At 27.8% G+C, this 23,726-nt stretch overlaps 1 protein-coding gene across 1 annotated transcript in view; it reads right to left on the reverse strand.

Annotated features, from left to right (window-relative positions):
• dally (division abnormally delayed protein) overlaps window positions 1-23,726 on the reverse strand; it is a 63,770-nt gene that overhangs the window by 6,413 nt on the left and 33,631 nt on the right. Inside the window, exon 5 of the mRNA XM_035092414.1 lies at window positions 15,510-15,814. Coding sequence (XP_034948305.1) covers window positions 15,510-15,814 — 305 coding nt within the window. The remainder of the gene's footprint in view (window positions 1-15,509; window positions 15,815-23,726) is intronic.

Raw genomic sequence — 23,726 nt, forward strand, 5'->3', positions numbered from 1 at the left:
TAATTAATAAGCGAAAAAAAAAAAAATTATATATTCTTGAAGATAAAATTTTTCTTCAGCTTAATAAGTTTTTGCATAAAACGGTCGAATTACAAATGAGATTAGCTTCAAGAAACAAAGATAAAGCGACATTTAATTCCTCATAAAAGAAAGTAGTTAATTGATATCAGCATAAAACTAATTGAGAGCTAAAAATTCCAATTTTGTCAATTACGTACTAGTTAACTTGAAAGTTATAATTATCGATTTTCACAATGAAACTCCAAGACAACTTAAATTGCAAAAAAAAAAAAAAAAACTAGAAACAACTTTTTTCATTTAAAACACAATCAGTGTCATGTCCAATAAAAGTTAAAAAAGACTACAAGTTCTTCAATATAATGTATTATATATAGACATTATTCCTTAAAATGTCATATTCATTATAGTAATTGATTTTCATGATTGGATTTAAAGATAATACAATAATGAAACAGATTTTCTATTTTTTTTTGACAAACTTTTCTCCTATTTCCGTTGCTAAATTGAATAAAAAGTTTATTCTACAACCTTTAAACTTTACTTTGTCGTTTCTTTTTTTTTATCATTGACTTCTACTTCTAGAACTTGGTCTATTCATATCAAGCATCTTCAAGATTATTAATCCAAGAAAAAACCGCACAGTATTTTTTTAGCAGTAATTTTTCCTTTTCTTTTTCTTCTTTTTTTCGCCTAATCATATCCCATGGGTGGCAAAGATGTTCTCTATATATTTCTCATCTTGCATTCCTGCACTTTCTTTCACCTTCTTTCTCACACACCTTCGTGTGTCGTTACCTATGGAAAGAATGAAAAGAGATTAAAAGAAAAATAAATGTATAAAAAAAAAAAAAAAAACAAGTGTAACGTCTCCCTTGGAAGTTTTACAGACGCTTTATTGCCCAAGAAGTAATTCGTTTCGCCTCGCGTCTCGATTACCAAGAACTTTGTCGACTTATCTGAAGACTTATCTCATTCTTTTCATCTTCTTTTTTTTTTTTTATTCTTATATGCACTCCCACCCAACACTTAAGAATTTTTCTGTCGCAGATGAGATCTTTGCAACACTTTGTCGGTAAATATCCACTGATAACATTAGCTCTTGTCTTAGACTTATCTACCATGTGAGAACACCCTGGCTTTGATGGCCAAGTTGAATATAAAACTGTCAGTAATCGGGCTTGAAAATTTATTGTAATCATCGACAGCATGTGATTGGATCCATTGAATTTTATTTCCAGTCGAAGGAATAAAATAAAATTGTTCTGTAGTTTTATTGGATTGAGAATCTTGAAAATAAAGTGAAGTAACTGACTAGGAATCATCAAGAATAATAACGACCCTAGTTCATTCATTATTACTAACTGTTCATTAGACTGTCAAGAGTTGCTTGGATATTTATTTAAAAGAATTTTTAGCTAAAATCCTTTGAATCTCTTCAACTTCAGAATTTCAAGTTAAAAAGAAATATTCTTTTGATACTTCATAGCTTTGAACAGACTAGAATGCTTCAAAAAAAGTCTAGAAAATTGGCACTTTGCATACTTACTCAAGATACTTTTGACTTGAAAAAAAATCTTTCAATGACTTAAGTTTCTTTTGAAGTTAGTTAAGAACTAAATGAAGTTAAAGATGAAGTTGAATATTATTTCGGCATCTTGCAATTCAAGTTGTTTTTATGAAAGTTCATTTAGTTTAAGAGGTTCATTGGAGTCAATATTAATTATTAAATAAGTTTATATTATTTAAACCATTATATATCGTTGAATTATTGCCAAATTTGTGATTAATTATCATCTATTAATCAATACTGTTATACTTTGATATTCGAAAGCACATGTCAATCTAAACTAATGAAACTTCTCTTTAATTTAATAGAAATTTTTATAAAGTTACTACCAATATATAATTATTGTGGCATAAAAATCAATAGATATCCAATATTGAAATCAAAACTTTTCCTCGTTATTTTTAATATTATTTTTCATGCTATACCATCTGTGAAACAATTGATGCAGTAGAAAGTCCAATATAATATATTATTACACAATTCCTGTGACACTAAAATACTATGAATTACTTTACTAGAATTACAGCAAAGATAATTATTATCATCAACATTGATTGTTATTATTTCAATAACAGTTATCATTATTATACAAGATTATCTTTATTTATGTAACTCAATATAAATGGAAAAAGATATTTTATATGATACAATAGCATGTACATATATCAAAGTATCAATCAGATAGAATTCTTCATAATAATGAGCAAAATTGAATATTATTATATATTTGAATAATATAAAAACAAATAATTTTCTTTTATAATCCATTTTGAGAAATCAAATATCGAAAGTGTTGGTGAATATTCAGTAGTAAATACACTTGCTCTTTATATGATGATTAAATGAAGTAACTTTCATTGTATTTTAAACAAAAGGTTCACGTTGACATGTTCCCTTTATTTCATGCTTTCTATTAAATTGAGTTATCCTGATGAAAATCATTAGAAATGACATTTAGTTTGAAATACAAATGATTTGAATGAACTTTTAGAACTTTATTGTATATGATAATCAAAATTGTTGTAACGAGAAAACTTTGTTGGTATAATTGCACAGTGTTGGTCATGGAATTGAGGTGATAAGAACAAATTTAAATTAATATTTAACATGACATTTTTGTATATGTTGTGATTATGAGTTTATCATTATTTTCTGTCACTGATAATAAATTTGATCAATACAATTTCTGTTTGATTTTAGTTCATAGCTCAATTATTCTAATAATAATTGAACTATTAATTGATTAAAGACCGATTTTATTCACTCCAATTAACTAAATCGAAGATTAAATTTATTGGGGATTGGAATTTAAGCTGAAAATTTGTTATAGTTAGACTTGTGGGATGATAGTGGTAGTTAAGATAAATGAAAATAAATTGTTTTTTTTTTTTTTTTAATTTTATATAAACTAGTTTGTATTTTAAAATTGAAATTTTAAAAAAATTTTTGTTAATTAGTCCATTGGAAAGAAAATGTAATATGAATAAGAAAAAATTTAAAAAATGTCAACAGATTGTAGCAGTCATGTACTTCTCTTGAACATTTTTTACAGTTTACAGCTATTTAGAGTTGATTTTATCATTTCATTTTTAGTAAAAATATCTCCTGAATTTTTCTCTGAAAATATTCAACTTGGTTGAGGTTTTAAAATATCATGTTGTTGAAGTTTGCAATAATTGACAAATAAAATTATTATTTTTATGGTGAAAATATTGGAATTTATAAAACATTATTTTTCAGTAATGTCAAACGATATTTCCAATCAATATTCTATTAATATTTTTATATCCTAAATATTATTTATTTTTGTTAAAAAAATTCCTAAAATCCGTACAAGTAATTAAAAATAGAATTTCTATTTTTACAATTAAAATAAATAATTAAAAAGATAAGTATTATATTTTTGTTTATCAGAATAACTCAATCATATTGTTGAAATGTAAATCAATTATCACATCACTGGAACTAATTTTTATTCACCATTAATAAAATAATAGTTAACTCTTTTTCCATCTCCAAGTTGAAGTGTTTAATTTAATTAGAATTAAATACCCACAGGTCATGAAACCATAGTATTAATTCAAAGTCACCTAAAATTTTCCAATGTTATCAAAATCCACTTGAAAGTTCTTCCAACCCATTTAATTACTGATTCCATTTAATCTTCAACAACACTAATCACTGCCAGTATCAGTCAACTTGTACACAAAAATGTTTCTGACCTTTCCAAAAAGAAACTTGATTTCTATATTTCTTTAATTGACATTAATTAGCTTCTAGTCAAGTAGTTGAAATAATCACATTGTTCTTTATCAAGATATTTATCAGTAACCAATTAAAATTGGATTCTTCTACCTTGACTAAACCAGGAGTGCTAGCGTGCAAAGTTCCAAATAGATTTGAGCTATGTAGGAAGCTAAATTTACTTTATACAAGTTTGTTATCTGACATAAACAACATTGCGTGAGTTTTTTATCTTGTGGAGAACATCTAAATGAGATTTGATTCTCTGTATTTAAGTCTACCGTTTTCCTTTCTCTTTCGTTGAAGGCTCGTGCCAGACGAGACGTCGCATACTCTCTTGAGAACTCGTTCACTCTGGTGAGTTGTCAAGTGAACTCTGGAGATAGGGGCCACAGTCCTCTACCAGGTAATTCGATTCGTTGCTAACCAAGAGGATCCTTCTTTACTCCTTCATTGCCTATTGCCCTTCAAAACTCTTGCATCACCACTTATAAGATTATTCTCTGATATTTAAATGTTAGCATTAGTTATTTTTATTTTTTTTATTATTATCATTAAAGTTATTTTCTCATTTTTAGATTTATTTATACAGTAATTTTTTTATAATTAATTATTTCTTAATTGGTTAATAAATCTCAAACTGTAGTAGAGAAGTGGAGTTTGAAGTTGGAAAAAATTACGCTAATGATCATGTCTGAAAGTTGAATAAACTTTTCTCTAAATAATTTTTCACTGGGTGAATTACACTGAGATTAATGAGGAATGAATGCAAAGTTTCTAATAAGCAACAAATTGTAGAATTTTTAATTAACTTTATGAGAAGTTTTTTTTTATTCATCTGAATGTACATTTGAAAATTATTAAAATTTTTAACCGGAAAGAACAACTTTGAATTGCGAATTTAACTGAAATAGGACAAAATTAAGTTTTAAAATCCTTGTGTTGATGCATATTCTACATTTTATTAGTCATATTTTTAATAAAATTCTTTTTAAAATAAAAATAATATTTTTGATATTTTATTTTTAATATTCATTTATCTCTAAATAGATAGAAGAATCAATTTAAAAAATAAATTTTAAAATATTTAAATGGATTCAATTATGATATCTGAAAGCTTATGTTTTATTATATTTTTTTCCTGCATTTTTCTGCAATTTTTTTTTTAATTGGATTAACACACTAAGCCAACTGAGTTATTTTTCTTAAATATTCTAGACGTCAAAAGTTAAGTTGAGAAAACTCAAAGGAGCACCTGTTTTGCTTGGCAAAATAACAATAATTCAAACTATCATAGATAATTTATTTCATTAAAAAATTGCTGTTTACATAATTTTTCAGCTCTGAGTTCAGAAAAAGGATGGTAAAAATAATTTGGCATAAATTCAAGCAGAGAAATTTTTATCAAACGATTTAGAACTATTTTTTGAAAAAATGACTGCTAAATTATAATAAAAAAATTGATTTTTAAAGGTATAAAAAAATGGAATAATCTCAATTAAAATTATTTTTATATAAATTTTTCAATGAGGTGTGAAGAGTATAAAAATATTAGATCTCAGCGATGGTAGATCAACTGATCTGCGATCAAGTCGGCGCCGCTAGTAATTATTAGCGTCCGAAGAACGATTTAATCGCCCAAGGAATTCAACGCCGGCACGATCTCTGACCCTGAGCAATAATTCTTCCAATGCGCAAACTAACTTGAAGAGTATCCCGGTACAGGAACGAAGGGAAGATGAAGGAAAACTAAAAGAATAAGAAATGATGTTGATGAGGGTGCAAAAATTTATTTCTTTCTTTCTATTCATGCTCTAATAACTTGGTGTACATAAATGCTTGGATATTTTTTTCAAAAATTCCCCTCTATCATCTTGAAAGCATCCTGCATATATTAAGGATGCTGTCAGAAAAACAAAAACATTTGTCTTTAACAATAATCTTGATCTACATTAAATAAGCAATTAATTTAAATATCAAAGATGACTTGAAATTATTTCATTCAATATATAACAGAAATTTATTGTTTTTCTTCCTTGAATGAAAAATAAACAAATTTTAATTTTAATAATTCTTTAACAACAATAGAATTAATTATATTGAAAAATAAACAAAAAGATTATTTTTTTGGAGACTTGAATAAATTTTTCAACCATCAAAATTGGTCGAGTCAATTTCAATGCATTTAATAAAATAGTTAAGATTCATTGATAATATTTATATTTTAAATGGATTGACAGTTTTATTTAATCTTTTAGAGGTGATCTAGACCAATTGACCATCAAGTTTAATTAGTCATACTTTTAAATTTATTTTATTAAATATCCTCTTCAAATTGTAGATTTATTTTATCATGTTTGACAACGATTAATAAAATTCATTTAAGAGTAATATCAATCCAAATGGAATAAAGAGGAATAAAAAAAGCTCATTCAAAGAATTGTAAAACAATTTGTAATATTATTTTATAAATGAAAAGGAAGAGATGATAAATGAATTACTATGTCTGAATGTAATTTGAGAATAGACTTTATCTAGCAAACTGCTTTCATTTGATCCAACAACATATTTTCTTAAATAATTAAATAAAAGTTTCATTACATGAAAAGCTTCAAGATGGTTCTTTGCTTCTGGCGAATGAAGTAATTCTATCTTTTCTTTTTTTTTTTATTTCAATAGAATAAAAAGCGATAAAACATTAAACTTGATGAATTTTATGAAAGCCAAGTATTCTTTTTTTATTTGCAAAAGGACCTGAAGCCTTTTTAAGCCATATATAAAAGGCCTTTTAGCTATTTCTCATTCAAATCAGCATCATATACATACAGTAGGTAATGCAAATACTCCAATAAAATAGAAGTCAGTGGAATTTAGAAAAAAAAAAATATATTTGAATTTGTTGTTGGAATAAAAATGAAAAATTTGTTAATAAATATTGAAAATGATGAAATGATAGAAAATCCGTATGATATAAATAATACTCTTATCGAAAGCAATATGAAAAGATTCTAAAAAATTTATGATTGAAAATCTCGAAATATGTTGGGCTTTTTGTTCGTTAATAACTAAGCTAATACCCAAACATCGATATTTTATGGCAGAAGACAGGTAAACTGCAATTTCGGATTAATTAAACCGCAGTAAACTTCGATAAGCTAATGACTTGTTATTTAATAATTGAAACAGTTGTTTACTGACATTTGTTGTATTTAATCTGTGTGACTATGAATTTCATAATACTTTTGTACAGATTAAATTAAGAACAAAAGCTACTGAGCATAATTATTCATGTAAATACTATTGTATCAAAGTATACAAAACAATTGGTTATTTAATAAATTGATTTATTTGTTTAATGGACAAATTCTTCAGTAAAATAACAAAATAATATATAAATAATTAAAGTCATTGTCACAATTGTTGCTTGTTAACTTAGTAAATTGACTTTTTTGTCTAATTATTATTTAATTTACTTCTCTACATAAATTACATAAAACTTTACAAATAATCGATTTAGATATAATTGATAATTTATTAATTGAGTAAAATATTACTAATTATTTATATTTGATATCATGGTTTCGAGTTTCATTCGCTAATTATTGTAGCAATTTTTAATTGTATAAAAAAAGAAATAAAATACAGTCATATAGTTAATATAATATGACTGTATATAATATACTTAATTAATATATAAAAGTTTTACTGATGAATATATTGCCTGGTAGAAATAATATTCAGACTCGAAATATGCTATTTGTAATTATAATATATATTACACTACAATTTCTAAATGAATAATTCAGAATAATTAAATTATTATTCATACTATTATTTTGATTTTATTTTCTGAAGTTTGTTTTTGAAATTGTTGCTGTATTTATTAGCTTACTAGATGTAAATATTTAAACATAATTATTGTAAATTAAAGTGTGCATAAATATGAAGTCATTTATTTGATTAATATTTTAGTCACTTTTTAGACATTAATAATCTATAAAAAAAGTCACTGGATTGTTAATTAAATGGGTGAGCCCATATTTAGACACTTTAATGTATTAAAATAAGACACTTCCAAAGATAGAAATTTGAAGTGACGTTCGACCCACCAGTATTAATAATATTTTTTATAATTGATTCTTTTGAATAATATACTGTAAAATGAACGATTAAATATCGTAACAAAACTGAAATAATAACTCGAGAATTATTATAAAAAATTTAAAAAATTGTTCATTAATTATAACAGCACAATTGAGATGTCTAATTAGATCTAATCTTAATCACTGTAAATCCAATTGCATTCTTGTTGCACGTGACGTCATATTTAACACGTTTAAATGTGTAACAAGAATGCACTTTGATTTTTAAAGCTTGATCCATATTAATCTGTTATTGTAATAAGTATTGATTCACAGTAATATCATAATTTGTTTCTTGACATTAATTAGTCAAACGAATAATATCATTTCACATCCCATTTTAGAAAGGGAATTATTTGATATTTTTCCGATAATGTTATTAAAATTTATTCATTAAAATCTATTTTTACAAAATTAGATTTGTAGTTATTGAACTAAAATTTATTCATGGAATAAATAAGAAAAGTTGAAACATTTCTAATTGTAATCAATTTCACTGCAAACAATTAAGAATAAAACGTGAATAAGATAATCTTAATAATAATATTAAAATAACATAATAATTTGTATTGATTTTATTTTTATTATTTTTCCTTCTTCAATAAAACGATCAAAGTTGTATCACTTAATAGTACAAATGTAATATGTTGCTTTGATGTTTTAAATAGTTCAAATTAACGCTTCAATTCTCAACGTCAACTACAAATGACATTAACTGAATATTTTTGTAACATTTAAAAAGTTTAACATCAGGATTATCTTTCACCGTAAATGTTACATGTTCAGTAGAATAAGCATTATCTCTGCTAAAAAATTATGAAATGGCATTTAAAAACAAAGCTATCCATTTATTTATTTAATTTGATTATATTTTCCCTTTATATATTCCCCTATTTACATACTAATTTTATAATTACTTTCAGTAAAAAAAATAAATATTATCTAAAAAAGCTCTTCCTTTATTCGTTAAAAAAAAAAAAGAAGATATAATCTTTTATAAGAAAATGAATTGATTATGACCAACAAATTGCCAAACAATCAACGTTAATTGATGAAGGTTTAAAATAAAATTACCAATTGAAACTTTTATAAATATTGAATGTTTTAAAACTCTCTTTTTGCTTTAAATTATTCTGTGCTAAAGTGTGAAAAAAACATTGATAAATGCACTGATAAATAATCAATGCATCAAGCTATCATGAATCCATTTGGTTTTCAATCCTCTAAATATTTCGTACAAATAGATTTATTGATTAACTTCCAAAAGATACCAACGAATCCTAAACTTTATATGAAACAAGAGTAATCAATAATCAAATTTGGTATATGAGATCAAACTGAGAATGAATAATTTGTGGTTTATAGTATCTACACAGATTTGAGTATGATAATTAAATAAAGCCATAAATCAATGCTTCCTATTTGAACAGTGCTAATCAATTTTTGCATGATATTATATCCGATATGTTGAGCTTTATTTTGGCAAAAAGTTATTAATTCTATTTTCAGGAGCTTCATCAGGCGGAAATGTCGCAGGCGTTGGTCAACGACTTCCGAAGTAAATCCGATACGACGTCGATACTATTTCGGGACTTCCCGAGTACATATAGAACTCATCAGTGTGGTAGAGACAGTTGAACACAACGGAATATCTCGTTGGGTTTCAGTAACGTTTGTCAATGGTCAACCACCACCACATGATACACTCGCGTTCCATGCCATACCAATCGATACAAAATCTCATCCCAATTCTATCTTTTTATCCACGTGGGCGTGCGTTCTATCCTGATTAATCTCTATTTACAGTCGAGTCCTCTAATTCGTATTTTAATTAATTATTCAAACTCACTCATTGTTGTGACGAGGTATGTCTTTATAAATGCATTCTTCTGAATAAATATTTATTGAGTGCATAAAAGTTTCATTATTTTCATGGAAAGTAGTTTATTGGAGGGCGTTCATTAAAACTAATAATGTATGGAATGAATGAATAAAGAGATGAGATTTTAGTTTTATTTTAGAACATTTCTTGATTACTTTTTAATGAGTTGAATAATTTTTTAGTAAAAAAAAAACTTTGTTTTAATGATCATCATAATAATAGTAAGTCCAATTATTTGTTTTTTATTTACTGGTCAGTTGTGAATTTCAATATTGTTTCATTATTTCGTTTTTTATCCATTTTTCTACCATCTGTCAGTATTTTTTATTTATCTCTTTTTATTAGTGATATTATATTTGAATCAAATAAATATTATATTAATGTAGATATTTTTTTAAGGTAATTTAATTATTTATAATTAACGATAATATTAATAATAATTAAATAAACTCAATTTAGAATAATTTAATGAATAAAATAAAATTAAAATGAGAATTTGAATTGTATTAATATTCAACATCAAGTAATTTTGGATTAAACTAAAGACTATGCAAGTGGATGTACCATGTATGTCACAACATGCATTATACAGTAGGTATATTTTGGATATGTTAAATAATAATGACAGTTATTCGTTGCTTTTATTTGATAAATATTCAAATTTTTATGATTTTTAAATTTTTTATCAATTTAATTATCATAAAAACATTGTAGATCTTTTAAAGGCTTCTATTATTAGTAAATATTATTCCATGTATAAAATAAAATTATATTAAGTGCAGAAGATTGAATAATTTAACCAAAAAAAAGTAATGTATTGATTTGATATCTGTTAACATAAATTTACTCAATCCTGTTTGTAAAATTTTTCTGCATAAAACAGTCATCCAAATTCAATGTGTTTGTTAATAAAACTTTATGTTCGTATTAAAAAAAAATAATATTATTCCACCAATAAAATTTTTATCAGTGCTAATTTTTTTTTTGAATAAAAAATTACTACATCCTTTTAAATCCTATCATTTGCAATTTAAAATCCAGATTTTATTTTGAATATTAAAAATTTACCAGAGTATTTAACTTTTTATTTATTATTTCCAAATAAAAAATTCCATACTTAATTAATATTTTTTCCCTATCAATTTTTGCACCAATATCAATTAAATTCTCATCATTATCTGCTGTTTTTTTATCAATAAATGCGCCTTCTTGTATGAATACATCAGCATTAACCAATATCTATCAACATAACCAGTGTTAAAAAAATGAGTCGATAATATGAACAAAATAAAACATTAAATTTATAATGAACATATATTAATTAATATTATCAGTCGAAATTTGATCAAAATATTTTTATAAAATACCTAGATAAATGAATCTGATATTAATTAAAATTTACCAAAAAAAAATCTCTAGAGAGTTGATTAAATCATATTAAAAAAAAAAAAGAGAGAAAAAATGTAAAGAAGGGATTGAATATTTTTAATGAAGTAAGTAGATTACCCGAGTGTGTAAAAAGGAAATGAGTAATTATCAGAATTATCTAATTTAATTAACGAAGGATTAAATCTAATTACATAGCATGAAAAAAAAATGCAAGTGTATATCCAAGTAAAGTAGATGAAAAAATAGCGACTGCAGAGGTAATGAATATATTTATAAATACTGGAATTAGGATGTTGCGTTGAGACACACACCTCGTAATCTGCTCACGCGCCATCTCCAAACCCAAGCTACTAATACAAGTGAGACACGCCGACAGATAGGAAGGTATAGGGAGGTAAAAGAGTAGAGGGAGGAATGGCTGGCGCAGTCGGTGGGACGCCAAGCCGCCAATGAGTCTGGCAACGAGAGCAAACCGGCGCCAGAGAGTCGGCTCAACTACACTACTATCATCTCTATACTCTCCTTTTTACTCTCCAACATCCAAGTAACCTTCTCGCAATCATTCTCGAGATCATTCCATCTTTGTCTTACTCTTGGTGCTTTTCAATCCTTTTCCATGACATATTTGCAAATTTTTCGTCTTTGTTCCTTTCACACAAATCAGACAATTGATTCACCAGCCAACTAGTTGGCCAACTATTTTGCTACGACACCCACGCAAAAGAGTCCATGTCTTTTTTTGGCATACCAAGTCATCTTTTATCTTGTTTTTGTCTTGCTCAATGTGATCAATACCTTGTTGTATATTGATTTGATGTCTGTAGTAATAAAAAGAAGAAGCATGAAATTTATCCTCTTCTGTGAATTTATTTGCCAAATGTATTCCACTTGTTTTCCTCGTATTTCCTTTATAACATCATCGTCTCACAGCCGATAAAAACCTAGAAAAAATTTATATATAGGTAGTGGAGAACTTGAAAAGATGAGTCTGCAAATTTCTTTTCTTCGCTTTTTTCTCTTACTCTTTCAGTTTGTGTGTGAGGTTTTTTTTTTAATTTTTTTATCGCAAGAAATCTTGAGGTGAGGAGGATGCAGCAGGAGAATTGGTGCGGGAGGCCTGGGAACTCACCAGAGACTCCTGAATTCTTTACTTCATTTTTTCCCATTTTTTTCAACATCTTCTCCTGTAGATACCAACCAATGGGTTTTATCTCGATAATTTCCTTCATGATATTACCCTAATGTAATTCTATTAAACATTATCGATTGTATGTGAAGGTTTTTTGCTAATAAAATTAAGGTAAATGCCATGGTTATTTTGGAAATTTTGCTTGTAATATGTTCCATTTAAAATCAATCACTATTATAGGTTGTTTTATTATTCAAGTATTTGCTTTATATATCAAGCATATTTTTCAATTACAGATAATTTATTACTGATGATGAATATTTAATTTCTATGCTTTGATGTTTGCAAATATTAATTATTTTTTTTTTTTAATTTTTAGTTATTTTGTAATGAAGACTTCGAGAACAGCTTTTTGAATATAGCTTTGAAAGTGAAAAGCTTTTCAGAATATTTGCTTTTTTATAAATAGTGGAAAAGTATTTTTTAAAAAAATGGTTTATTTAATAAAAAAAAAAATACCTCAAAGCATTAATATTTATTTTCATGTTTTTGTCAAATAAAATTTTCCAATTGAAATTTGTAATATAAAAAATATTCTTAAGTTAGAAAATCTATCAACAAATTCTGATCTTGAAAGGATGCCAGGTCAAGCATGTTTAAATATTTCTCAAAAATAATTTGCTTGTTATACATTGCATCAGAGAAATAACATATTTCATGTTAAATTGTCGTTCATAATTTATTTTAAAAAAATTGAATATCAAATATTCTTCAGCAAATAATAATATTGTCATTATTGTCATTAAAATAACAGCTCTACAGTTATTGAAAAATATTTCTATAATTTTTAGAAGATAATTTAATATCTAAAAAGCCTTGAATATGACGACATTAATAATTTTTCAAAACTCCTTGAAACTTTTTTCCGGTAGTTTTTGCAAATAAATTGTACTTTATAATGACACTTAGAAGCCCCACCAGGATGACACACTAGAATAAACCCTCGAGAGGCTTTTAATAAGTTGTCTAAGAAGAAAATATTTTTCAAAGTACCTGACATGTTTATTGAACATCATCTTCAATTACAATTTATTTTTTAAAAAATCCTTAAAATATTACCCAATAATAAGTAACACAACATCTGAATATCATCAACAAGGATTAAAAGCTTATAAATTCGAGTAAACGAAAAAATATAATTATTATTTATCAACCATTAGAGGAGTACTCTCAGAAGAGCAAAGCATCTTTAAATATACCTTTAATCAGTACAATTATATATAAAGCCTATCTAATCACTGGAGAATCTCTGGTAGAGATTTTTATTTGAAATAGTCAAGGATTTATAGTAAAAGCTTTTTTTATGTATGGGCATTTCGTTGAAAGAGGAAACTGAGAGGTGAATGCAATGAAGAATTACACCCTTGAGAGTCGTTGTGTAGGAAGAAGTTAATTAGTAAGTCAGTGCATAGCAGTTTGTCTTGCTGCTGAGAACAGTCGGGCGTGGACGTTGAGAATTGCTCGGCCTGCTAAACCAGAAAGTTGACTCTGGACGCAAATTGACTGTGACTAAAGACGAGTCAAGGAGCAAACGATATCACAAGGCTAACAAGCCACCAGAAAAGCAGAAAAAGAATGCTAATGATGATGACAACAGTTTTACCCAAATGCACCTGCCACTTCTGAAGATAAACGTTTTACTTATCTAAACGATAATTATCAATCAATCAGCCATCAATTTCAATTGGAATACTAACTCAATTAGGTGAGTAATTAATTGAACAAGATGTTCAATATTTCATTCAGAATCTTATGTTTTTAGATTATTTTATGAATAACTTAGGTTCATCTAGATGCATTCCTGTAATATTATCCAGGTCTAGCTATCTCAAGACATATTGATTAGTTGTTGCATGGTTAGAATCGATTAGAAAATGGTCTCGAAAATAAACTTCAAGTTAATTCCTTTTGGATGTGATTCTGGACAAATTTAATCATCACTTGAACTGAATTTTATATATAGCAATCAAATAAATTAATGTATTTGATTTTCACAACTAAGTGAATTAATTACTTTCATTTGATTTATTTTCTAATAGGTAGCTGATTGCATAAATTTTTTAACTATTTAAATAAAATAAAATTAATATTTCAACTTCTAAAATAGAGCAATATTTACTTATGTAAAAATAAATTTTCAATTTACTTAAAATCATTACTAAAAATTTCCAAGTTTGAAAATTTTCCTGATTATTTGATAACAATGATGGTTTTATTGGAGATATGAAACTCTGATTTATAAATATAAAACTAAATTATTATTTAATTGGAATGCAATTGATATAATCCCTTGAATGTTTATAATATACTCTTTTATATTAAAACATCTGAGAGCATTTATCTGATAGCCTAGAAACAATAATCTTGATCACTCATATAGAAGCTTATGCTAGTTTTCGACATAGTTTAATAGAGATTTATGAATTCAATAATATCAATCAGATACTCCTCTTCATTCTCATTCTTCAATCAAAAATAATCCTTCTTTGAAGATTACCATTAATTGATATTGTTCTATTAAAATATTATTTATGAACAATTTATGTGATTTATTAAAATGATAAACTTACATGATTGCTACAAGATACTTTTCATTGATCCAAAACTAAACATCCAGGAGAAAATAAGACATGGCATTTGATATGCCAAGTGAATATGGTTTAATTCAATTATGAAAATACTTTGAATGGAGTTGGCAATAGACAAGTCAACCTCAATCCAAGAGTCTTAATCTTTGCTGATCTCAACAATAATAATAAGCAAATTTCAAGATAGAATATACTGTCGATTGGTACTTTGTTATCTTGATTGAATAAACTAGTAATATATATTAATAAACAAAGTTATTGAATGCCAATAGATAATAGCTTGAATACTCACGAATAAAATATTCAAAGTTTCTATTCCATATGTTTTGATATTATCCAAGGAATAGGATCACAAATATTAGATAAAATAAAGTTAAAAAAAATATTAAAAATTTTTCTGCAAGTATTCTTGATTCGTCATTGAAATGATGAAGTTTATCTCAACCAATCAAATAAAATTAGAGAAGAAATAAAAAAAGGTACTCACTCTCCAACTCTTTCACCATTCCAGCAATGACGATCAGGATATTCCTCACATATAGCATCAGCAAGGGTTCCATAAAAGGTCCGCGACCTTACAACACTCGCCAAAAAGTTGCCAAACTGCGTGTGCAACTGCGTGGGCACTGACCGGTGCGCCTGCGCTCCGGGATGTGCTGCAGCAGCAGCAAGTCTTGCTTCAAGACTTGGAGAAGAAGATGATGATGATGCCGATCGACCACTAAACGAGATCCCTGATTCACCTGATGTCTTACCCAATTGCAACTCCGATCGACCACACACACTCCTTACCTGAGGAAATAAATAATTTCAGTTAATTACTTTTATATTTACAATTATTCTCAATCATCATTTTTATTATTATTGGCACGAATACTACTTAATGATATAATTATTCGTAATGTAAGGGTTAAGACTTCGCAGAAGCTTACAAGATAGAATTACGTTGAGTAGCAATGACGAGAGCGTTGACATAATCGAATGCATACAACGTTATCATAAGGAAAGATGTTTACACGCATCCACATTCACTTTATCGTTTATACTTTGATACTTTTTCTTCTTTGCATTCTATTCGTATATAAGAACATCACCAACTCTTTTTTTCTTTTATTCATTACATCGTTGTGGATTCTTATGCTCTTGCAATCAGAATGCAACGATGACCATGCACATTATTGATAAGAATTCTCTGAGATACTTCAGACTATTTTACACTTTATCTGATACCATTTTTCCTGTCATGAATGTAATTAGATAAAAACTAATGAATTATTTATCACCACTTTCACTATATATAAATTTTATTATTGCTGCTGTTTTATTCATCATCAAAATCATCATTATTATTGTCACACAGAAAAATTGTCTGCTTCTAAACATTATCATAAGAATTTTATTTGTTTTATTATAGTTTTAATGACTTTTTAACTTTAAATAAATTTGATATCTGATAAATGTAAAATATCTTTCTGGATGATTTCAAACTGGTTAATTTTGTAATTAATCCAATTTTATCCCCAACAAAGTAGATATGAAAATAACTTTAGATAATTATTCACATGGTAAGTACCAATGGATATATCATCATTTGAATTTTCAAATCAATAAGGAATCAGAATATTCAATATATTTCTATTCTTGACTAATATCACACGTTCATGTGAATTCAATTGATAAGATTAGATCAAGATTTTCATAAATTTCATTTTATAGAATTATTGATCAACTTTACTAGATTTAACATTATTTTTACTTTAAGTTGATAAAAATTGCCATGAATTTGTTCTTCATTTCTCTGAAAAGTATTTTAAAATTATGAAGTAGGGCAAACATTCCAATAAATGGACCAACAAGAAAATAAGATAGAAAAATGGACAAAAAATCAAAATTTTAAATGTATTGAAAAAAGTTTAATATTTTTTAGCTAGCGAGGCTTTAGCTTCAATATTTAGAAATTTTTTTTTGCTTGTTAATATTTATTTTTCTGTAGAGTTAAAATTTTAGCCATCTTCTAGATAATGTCTATGAATATATTTGCTTCTTCTCCAATGTTATCAGAAATATTTTGTATAATTAAATCAATTATCTAAATGGTAAAAAAATGAAGTGGACAGTCATTCTTATTTATGGTTTGAGGAAAACCTTTTTAATTTTTTTTCGTCTCATTTAGGATAAAAATGTATTGAAGACTGAATTCATTTATACAAAGTATCATTTTTAGAATGATAATTTAAGTGTATTTTTACTCGACATTAATTTTATTGCAATTTTCACTGTCCATTAAGTTTCCTCCATATTCATGAGTATCCAAAATTGTACATTTAATATGAATAAATACATTCATTCTTATAACCAACGTCATCATCGTTTCAATATTTCTACTCTCCAGCAACTGGCTTCTGAATCCATTTTTTATTGCTCTGTAGAACGAAACAAATCGCAGTCCCACGCGTTTATAATTTATGACTAAGAAATAAAAAGAAAAAGAAAAAAATACATTTATTCAAGTTGAAAAATTGTTGGCAAATATTTGCTCCAGGGGACGTTTTGCCACTTTTTGAAGGCCAGTTTCTTTGGTGTAAAATAAAAAAACAACTGCTGAAGATTTAGGTTTTAGACAGGTATATTTAAATTCACCGGACTGATTAAGATGACTCTCATGTGGGCGGTATAAACGTCGAGTTGTTACTTTTCTTTCTTTTTCTCCGTCGTATTTTCTTATTTCAACTTTTTTATACATTTCATTTGGCATTTCCAGACCTTCTGGTATAATACCGGTAAACAATTTTTATCAGACTATCTCGTGTTTTAGGATTTAAGTGTTGATATTATGAACAAGATGTAAAGTTAACTCTTGGGGGTCAGACCTAGAAATTCCAGTCATGAATATTCTTCACACTTTTTTCATAAATTTCAAACAAAACTATCATCCTAACCACAAGTATTTTATTTTAACACACAATGCCAATCAAAAAATATTTCATCTCCAGTTTTTCATGGGAAATATTTTATTTTTTAAAAAAATATTCAATAATCTTTTATCAAAACTCGTATTGTTCAACACAGTTATTTGAAACTTTTTTTCAAAATCAAATAACCAATTTTCATTATTAAATCTAGATAATTGATAATTTAATAAATTCTTTAAAAAATTCTAACAAACAAACTACAGTGTTTTTTGTTAAACTACATGGATTTAGTGAGTTATTTGAGATCATAATAGAATTAATTTCCAATAAATCTATAGAATTTTGAGTTTTTTTTTTAATGAAAATTTGCACAATATTCAAAACAATTCAACGTAAATCTCTTTCATCACCGATGAATTATTTGATGACTTTTTATTCTAGATATTTCATCCAATTCGATGGTGATCTCTTCAAACTGATGTTTTAATTCAAACTACAATTTTTCCATGCATTACAATGCCTGTAAAGTTTTCATCTGAATGGTAAATAATTCTGATCATGGATATTGTCTCTATTCCAATTCACTCTAATGGAAAAATCCAATCCCATGTACATACAAGTATATACTATTTTTTTGTTAAAATTTACATATTAACAAGATTTGAAATTCTTCTTACATTAGTTTTTATTTTTTATCATTTTTTTTCGAAGTAACAATGTACATCTAAATCCAACTTTTCATCTAGTATTTTTGAACGATAAAAGAACTTCCATAAATCTTTGTATTTTGAGGTTCTCTACATTCATTCCAGATTTCAGAGATGAATGTCTCCCTACTATGTGTGTATGTTCAGTACGTTATGTAACAAAAATTGTATCCAATGCCATCGCAGACATGGCTGTAGTCCACTTTTTAAATCTTTTTATCAATAAATATCTTTAGATGCAAAACTTGTTAATGAATTATTATTTCTTAAATAAATTAACATAAAGATCTTATCATGTTGAATTTTAAAAATACATCTTTATTATTATTAAGTTCAATTTTTCAACTACACAGAGATAGCAGGCTATTTATCATGAAAAATACTGAAGTAAAAGTGGTTATAAATTCAATAAACTGAATAAAAATGTTCTCTGGATCATTTAAAGTGAATGTGAAATCTCAAGTTTTTTAAAAGTTTGGCCATTAAGGAGAGAAAGAGTGTAGTAATATTATTCAACTTTTTCAAACAGTTATATTTGCATTATTTTAAAGATTTTTCTTTTGTTAATAAAAACAAAAGAAGTATCCTAATTTTGGTTTCTATATTTATTAATGTATTTCAGATTAATCAATGATTAGAGTTCACTTGCTCTAAATTATTTCTTTTTATCCAAAAAATATCATTCATTAAAATTTTAAAATAAAAGTCAATAATTTAATTTGCAAAAAAATTCCATTATTTAATTAATAAAAATTGTTATTAATTAAATATAAAATAAATATGCTTCTGTAAACTTTATTAATTGGAGTCAATGAAAAAAAAATAAAAATAAATAAAGCTTTACATTTAATTTAATTTTATTATATCAAATGATAAGAAATATAAATATCGTTTAAATATTTGCAAAAGTAAAAACATAGACTATTTAGCAGTTAAACCGTTGGTACCTTATCGTTTTCACATGTAATCTGACACTTTTGTCTGTTGTTTTATGGTCATAAACTAGCATATTCATCTTTTTCTATCTCTTCAGCTCGACCCACTCGTTATTCTTTTCTCTTCTTTCTATTCTTTTACCATCCACAGGTGACTCACCACCGGATATTGAAGACTGATTCATCCTTTTAGCTTTGTAAAATTCTTAAGGATTCTTTCATATTTTTTTCACCTTTAATTTTCATCATTTCTACGAAAACACACCATTTTTTAGCCTTCAAAGTATAAAAGGAGGAATGCTTTTAATTCATTGAGAAATTTTAAACTGTGTCTTCTTGATGCTCATTGAAGACAAATAGAATCAGACATGATGATTGTTGGTGTCTAAACCCAGACGGCTATTCAATGAACACACATTGTCAATGAATTTAATCCATTAAATCTGAATTGTAAAAGCAAATTATCAATTGATGAAGACGACGATGAAAAAGAAAGTCTTTAGTTCTAATCTATTTTATTCATTCAAAAAGGTAACGAGTTCTTAACACGTTCAAAAAATATCTTTACAAAATTCTTTCTCAAAGTTTATGACAAATAAATGTTACTTTGTCAAGTAGTTGGTTTCAATTTTTCATGTCTCTCTAGTTTATTATCATATATGTTAAATAGCAAGCTAACATACTTTTTAAATCCAACTTTCAAAATAATTTTTTACATTAAAAAAGTAGCAATTAAATTTTTAAACTGAATATAAATGTAAATTCATTAAAGAAAAATAAAATAAAAACTTCAAAGAAATTTAAACGTAAATTTTTGATGGCGTTGGATGTTGACAACCCTTAACTCAATTTGTTGTGTTTTATACTGATGATGGCGTACACAAATAAAAGCATGACAAGAGCGGAGCCGTGATAAAAAATTATCAGATTAAGTAACTCTTTTGTAGTTTTGAATAATTTTAATAGCAGCTCTTGATGTAATAAAGAACGGAAGTAAAAGTTTAATGCAAAACGACGATGAGATAAATCGATAGGGAAGCTCGTTCAGTTGTCAAGTGCGGTCTGAGTCAAAGTATAAATAACAAGCATCAGAGCACCAATGATGGCAAAAGGATGCGAAGAATGTGATGGGTGCGCCTCATCATTCCTTCTCTCTTACACTCTACTCTCTCTCGATATCTCTTTCTCCCTTTCTTCTTATTTCTTTCATTTTCCTTTTTTATCGTGTGTTTTACTCTTCCTCCAGTTTCTTTTTTAACTACACAAAAATTCCAACATTAAATTTAAAGCTTCAGCTAAATAAAAAATTCATGCTTTAAAAAGAGGTCAACAACCTGGCGCTAACTTTTGCCAGTCAGAATTAATGTAGAGATGGAAGGAGTAATAATTTTAATGGATTTCATCGTGTCATGGAAAGTATCCAGAAGTCTTTGGAAAAGCTATAAGAAGACATGGGGAGGAGGTATGGTAGAAGAAGAAGAAGAAGACCTGAGGCAATATAAAAGTCGCTGAATCCTTCATCGTCCAAACTCGATTATTCCTTCGAATGAGAATGAGAGAAAGAGATCCTGGAGGAACGCCGGCGGCAACGTCGCGGTATCCTTTATCCCACAGTTTGGAATTCGTCCGGTGGAATCTCTATAACGGACTCGTCGTCCTTTACTTCTCTCTTCCGCTCTACCATCAACCGGAATCTTCTTTCCTTCTTCCATACTCCACCTCATCTTCTCCTTTCCTTTAAGCTTCTTCTTCGTCTTTTAGATCTTTGCACGCTCTTTTAGCTCAATCTCTCCATAGTAGAAGCAAGACGGCTTGAATTCCTAGTCGATTTATTCACCATACACCCTCGCATGAAAGCTAGAAGAAAAGTTATATATCTGTCTTTTCTTGGCGGATAGAAACTTGAAGCTATTTATACAAGAGCATTATGTTTCTTTTACCAACTTCGACCTATTTCCACTATTGATTTCGCATTTCCTCATGTTTATCCACTTTGTGTACGTCCTTAAGGACATAAGAAACATGCCAGAACTTGGTTGACATGCCGACAAACAACTTGAACAACCTCTTAAACAGCTAAAGATTAGTTTGGACAATTTGTGCGTCACGAGGTAAAAATTTAGAGCAGGAGGTGGAGGGCAGAGACAACTAGAAAAAAGATACCTGATGGTTGAAAGCTGTGTTGCAGCCACATAACACGAGCGGCAACAAGAGTCACATGGCAACAGTAATCTCTTATGTGCGCCTTTTATCCTCATTTTTTCCTGCTTCCATATCCCTCCTTGCTCTGTTGTATCTCTCATTCAGCTATTCTATATTCCAACTCGTGTCTCTCTCACACGCGATTATCTTGCCTCAGGTACGTTCGCAACGCATGTACGGCCTGTCACGAGCTGCTCGACCTGCCGAACAGAGAAGAGAACCAGGGAACAAAGACCGAGAACTGCAAAGAGCAGGTTCCAACCCGATGCGTGCGAGTTCGTTCAGGTATAACAGGTTCGCCTCTGGCCTCCCTTTTACGAAAGATCCTCCTCCTTTTCTTGATGGTCTTGTTGCTCATCTACTCCTTGCATCCATCCACTTCTCCTACTCCCACTTGCCGCCCTCGCATACCGGCCACGATCATTAGGATCTACATCACAACTCATCGCGACTTGCGTCCGTGAATTATAAACTAACGTCTCCCTAGAAATATTATTAAATTACATCTCCTTGTATAATAATATTCGAACCCCTTCATCTCGATCTCCAACGACATCAACCTTCATGTGTTGGTTCCTCATCGAGATGTTGCTTCAGGGATATGATCGATTTATGGTGACCCAGACTATATGAAGAAATATCAGTAAATAGCTAGAAAAAGATGATAAATTAGCAGGATTATTGATCAACTAAAGTTTCCTGTTAATCATGATTTAAAAAAGAATACAAATATTCAATCGTTTCGTTGCAGATTTGAATCATTAAAATTTTTTAATAAAAATTTATTATAAAATCAAATTGCAATCAAAAAATTTTCAAAAAGAATAAATGTTAAATAAATAAAACTGGAATATTGAAATATTCTATTACTTCTTTTTACTTTTGAAAATGGAGTATTTTGCCTTGGGGATTGTTTTGCCCCAGTTTCTTCTACCACAGAAAAGAGTCTTATGATTTTTAGTAGCATAAAAATATTGTGACATACTTTGAAACATAGTTTTAACCAAATTTTTATCTATAATGAAATTCATTCATGTTGAAAACTTGAAACTTGATCAATTAATCATTTTTTATCATCATTATCAATGAATTAACTTATCTTAATTGATGAAATTTTTCTGATAAATGATTTGATTATTTCCGTACAAATAATACTTATCATTATGAATCATTTTAATCATTTATTAAGATCAATTAAAGTAAAAATAAATGAATGGTTTAAGAATAAAGTTTAAAGATATTATTCAGTTGATCTACATCCATTCATTTTCCAACAAAGATATAGCAGTGTAAAAATAATCTTAAATTAGATGACTTTAATGGTCACTGCATCCTATCTTGCCTCAGGTTCTCTATTCAAACCCAACTTCTTCCCTAGTACCAACCACTTACTGATATATGGAATCATAGTAATTTTTGCAGCAATAACTCTTTTACTTGCTTTTCATCCATCTGCTTAATGACATGAGATTCTGGTCCACAATGAGCAATAATTTCTCATCAGTAGCTTCAGGGATTTTCTCAATAGTCACATCCTAGAGTCTCGATTCTATAATTGGAATTATTGCTCTACCAAGAAGAAGCATCAGCAAAGTAAAACCAAGTGAGAAAGAGTATATAGAGAATAGACCACCTTGGATTCCAAAGCGTCTCAACGAGTCTTTTAGCCATTTGGCGACGATGACTCTTTCAAGTATATGAGACACGTCCGGTAGATCTAAAAGCAATCGTCGCCTTGTGAACTAAGATATTCCTCGTGCTCAATCCGCGTGAGCGAGATTCAAGCCACAGAAATACCTTAAGAGTCGGGTCATTGATTCTTAGAGGCAGTTTGCCAATCTTCAACCTGACTACATATACTTCCTTCTCCTCTCACATCCAGCCTCTCCAACACCTTCTCTCTCCCAAACCCTCCTCTCTCATTCATTCAATCGTCATATTCACGTTC

Source organism: Chelonus insularis, unplaced genomic scaffold (assembly GCF_013357705.1).
Source record: "Chelonus insularis isolate UGA/USDA-ARS -01 unplaced genomic scaffold, ASM1335770v1 contig_93_pilon, whole genome shotgun sequence".
NCBI lineage: Eukaryota > Metazoa > Arthropoda > Insecta > Hymenoptera > Braconidae > Chelonus > Chelonus insularis.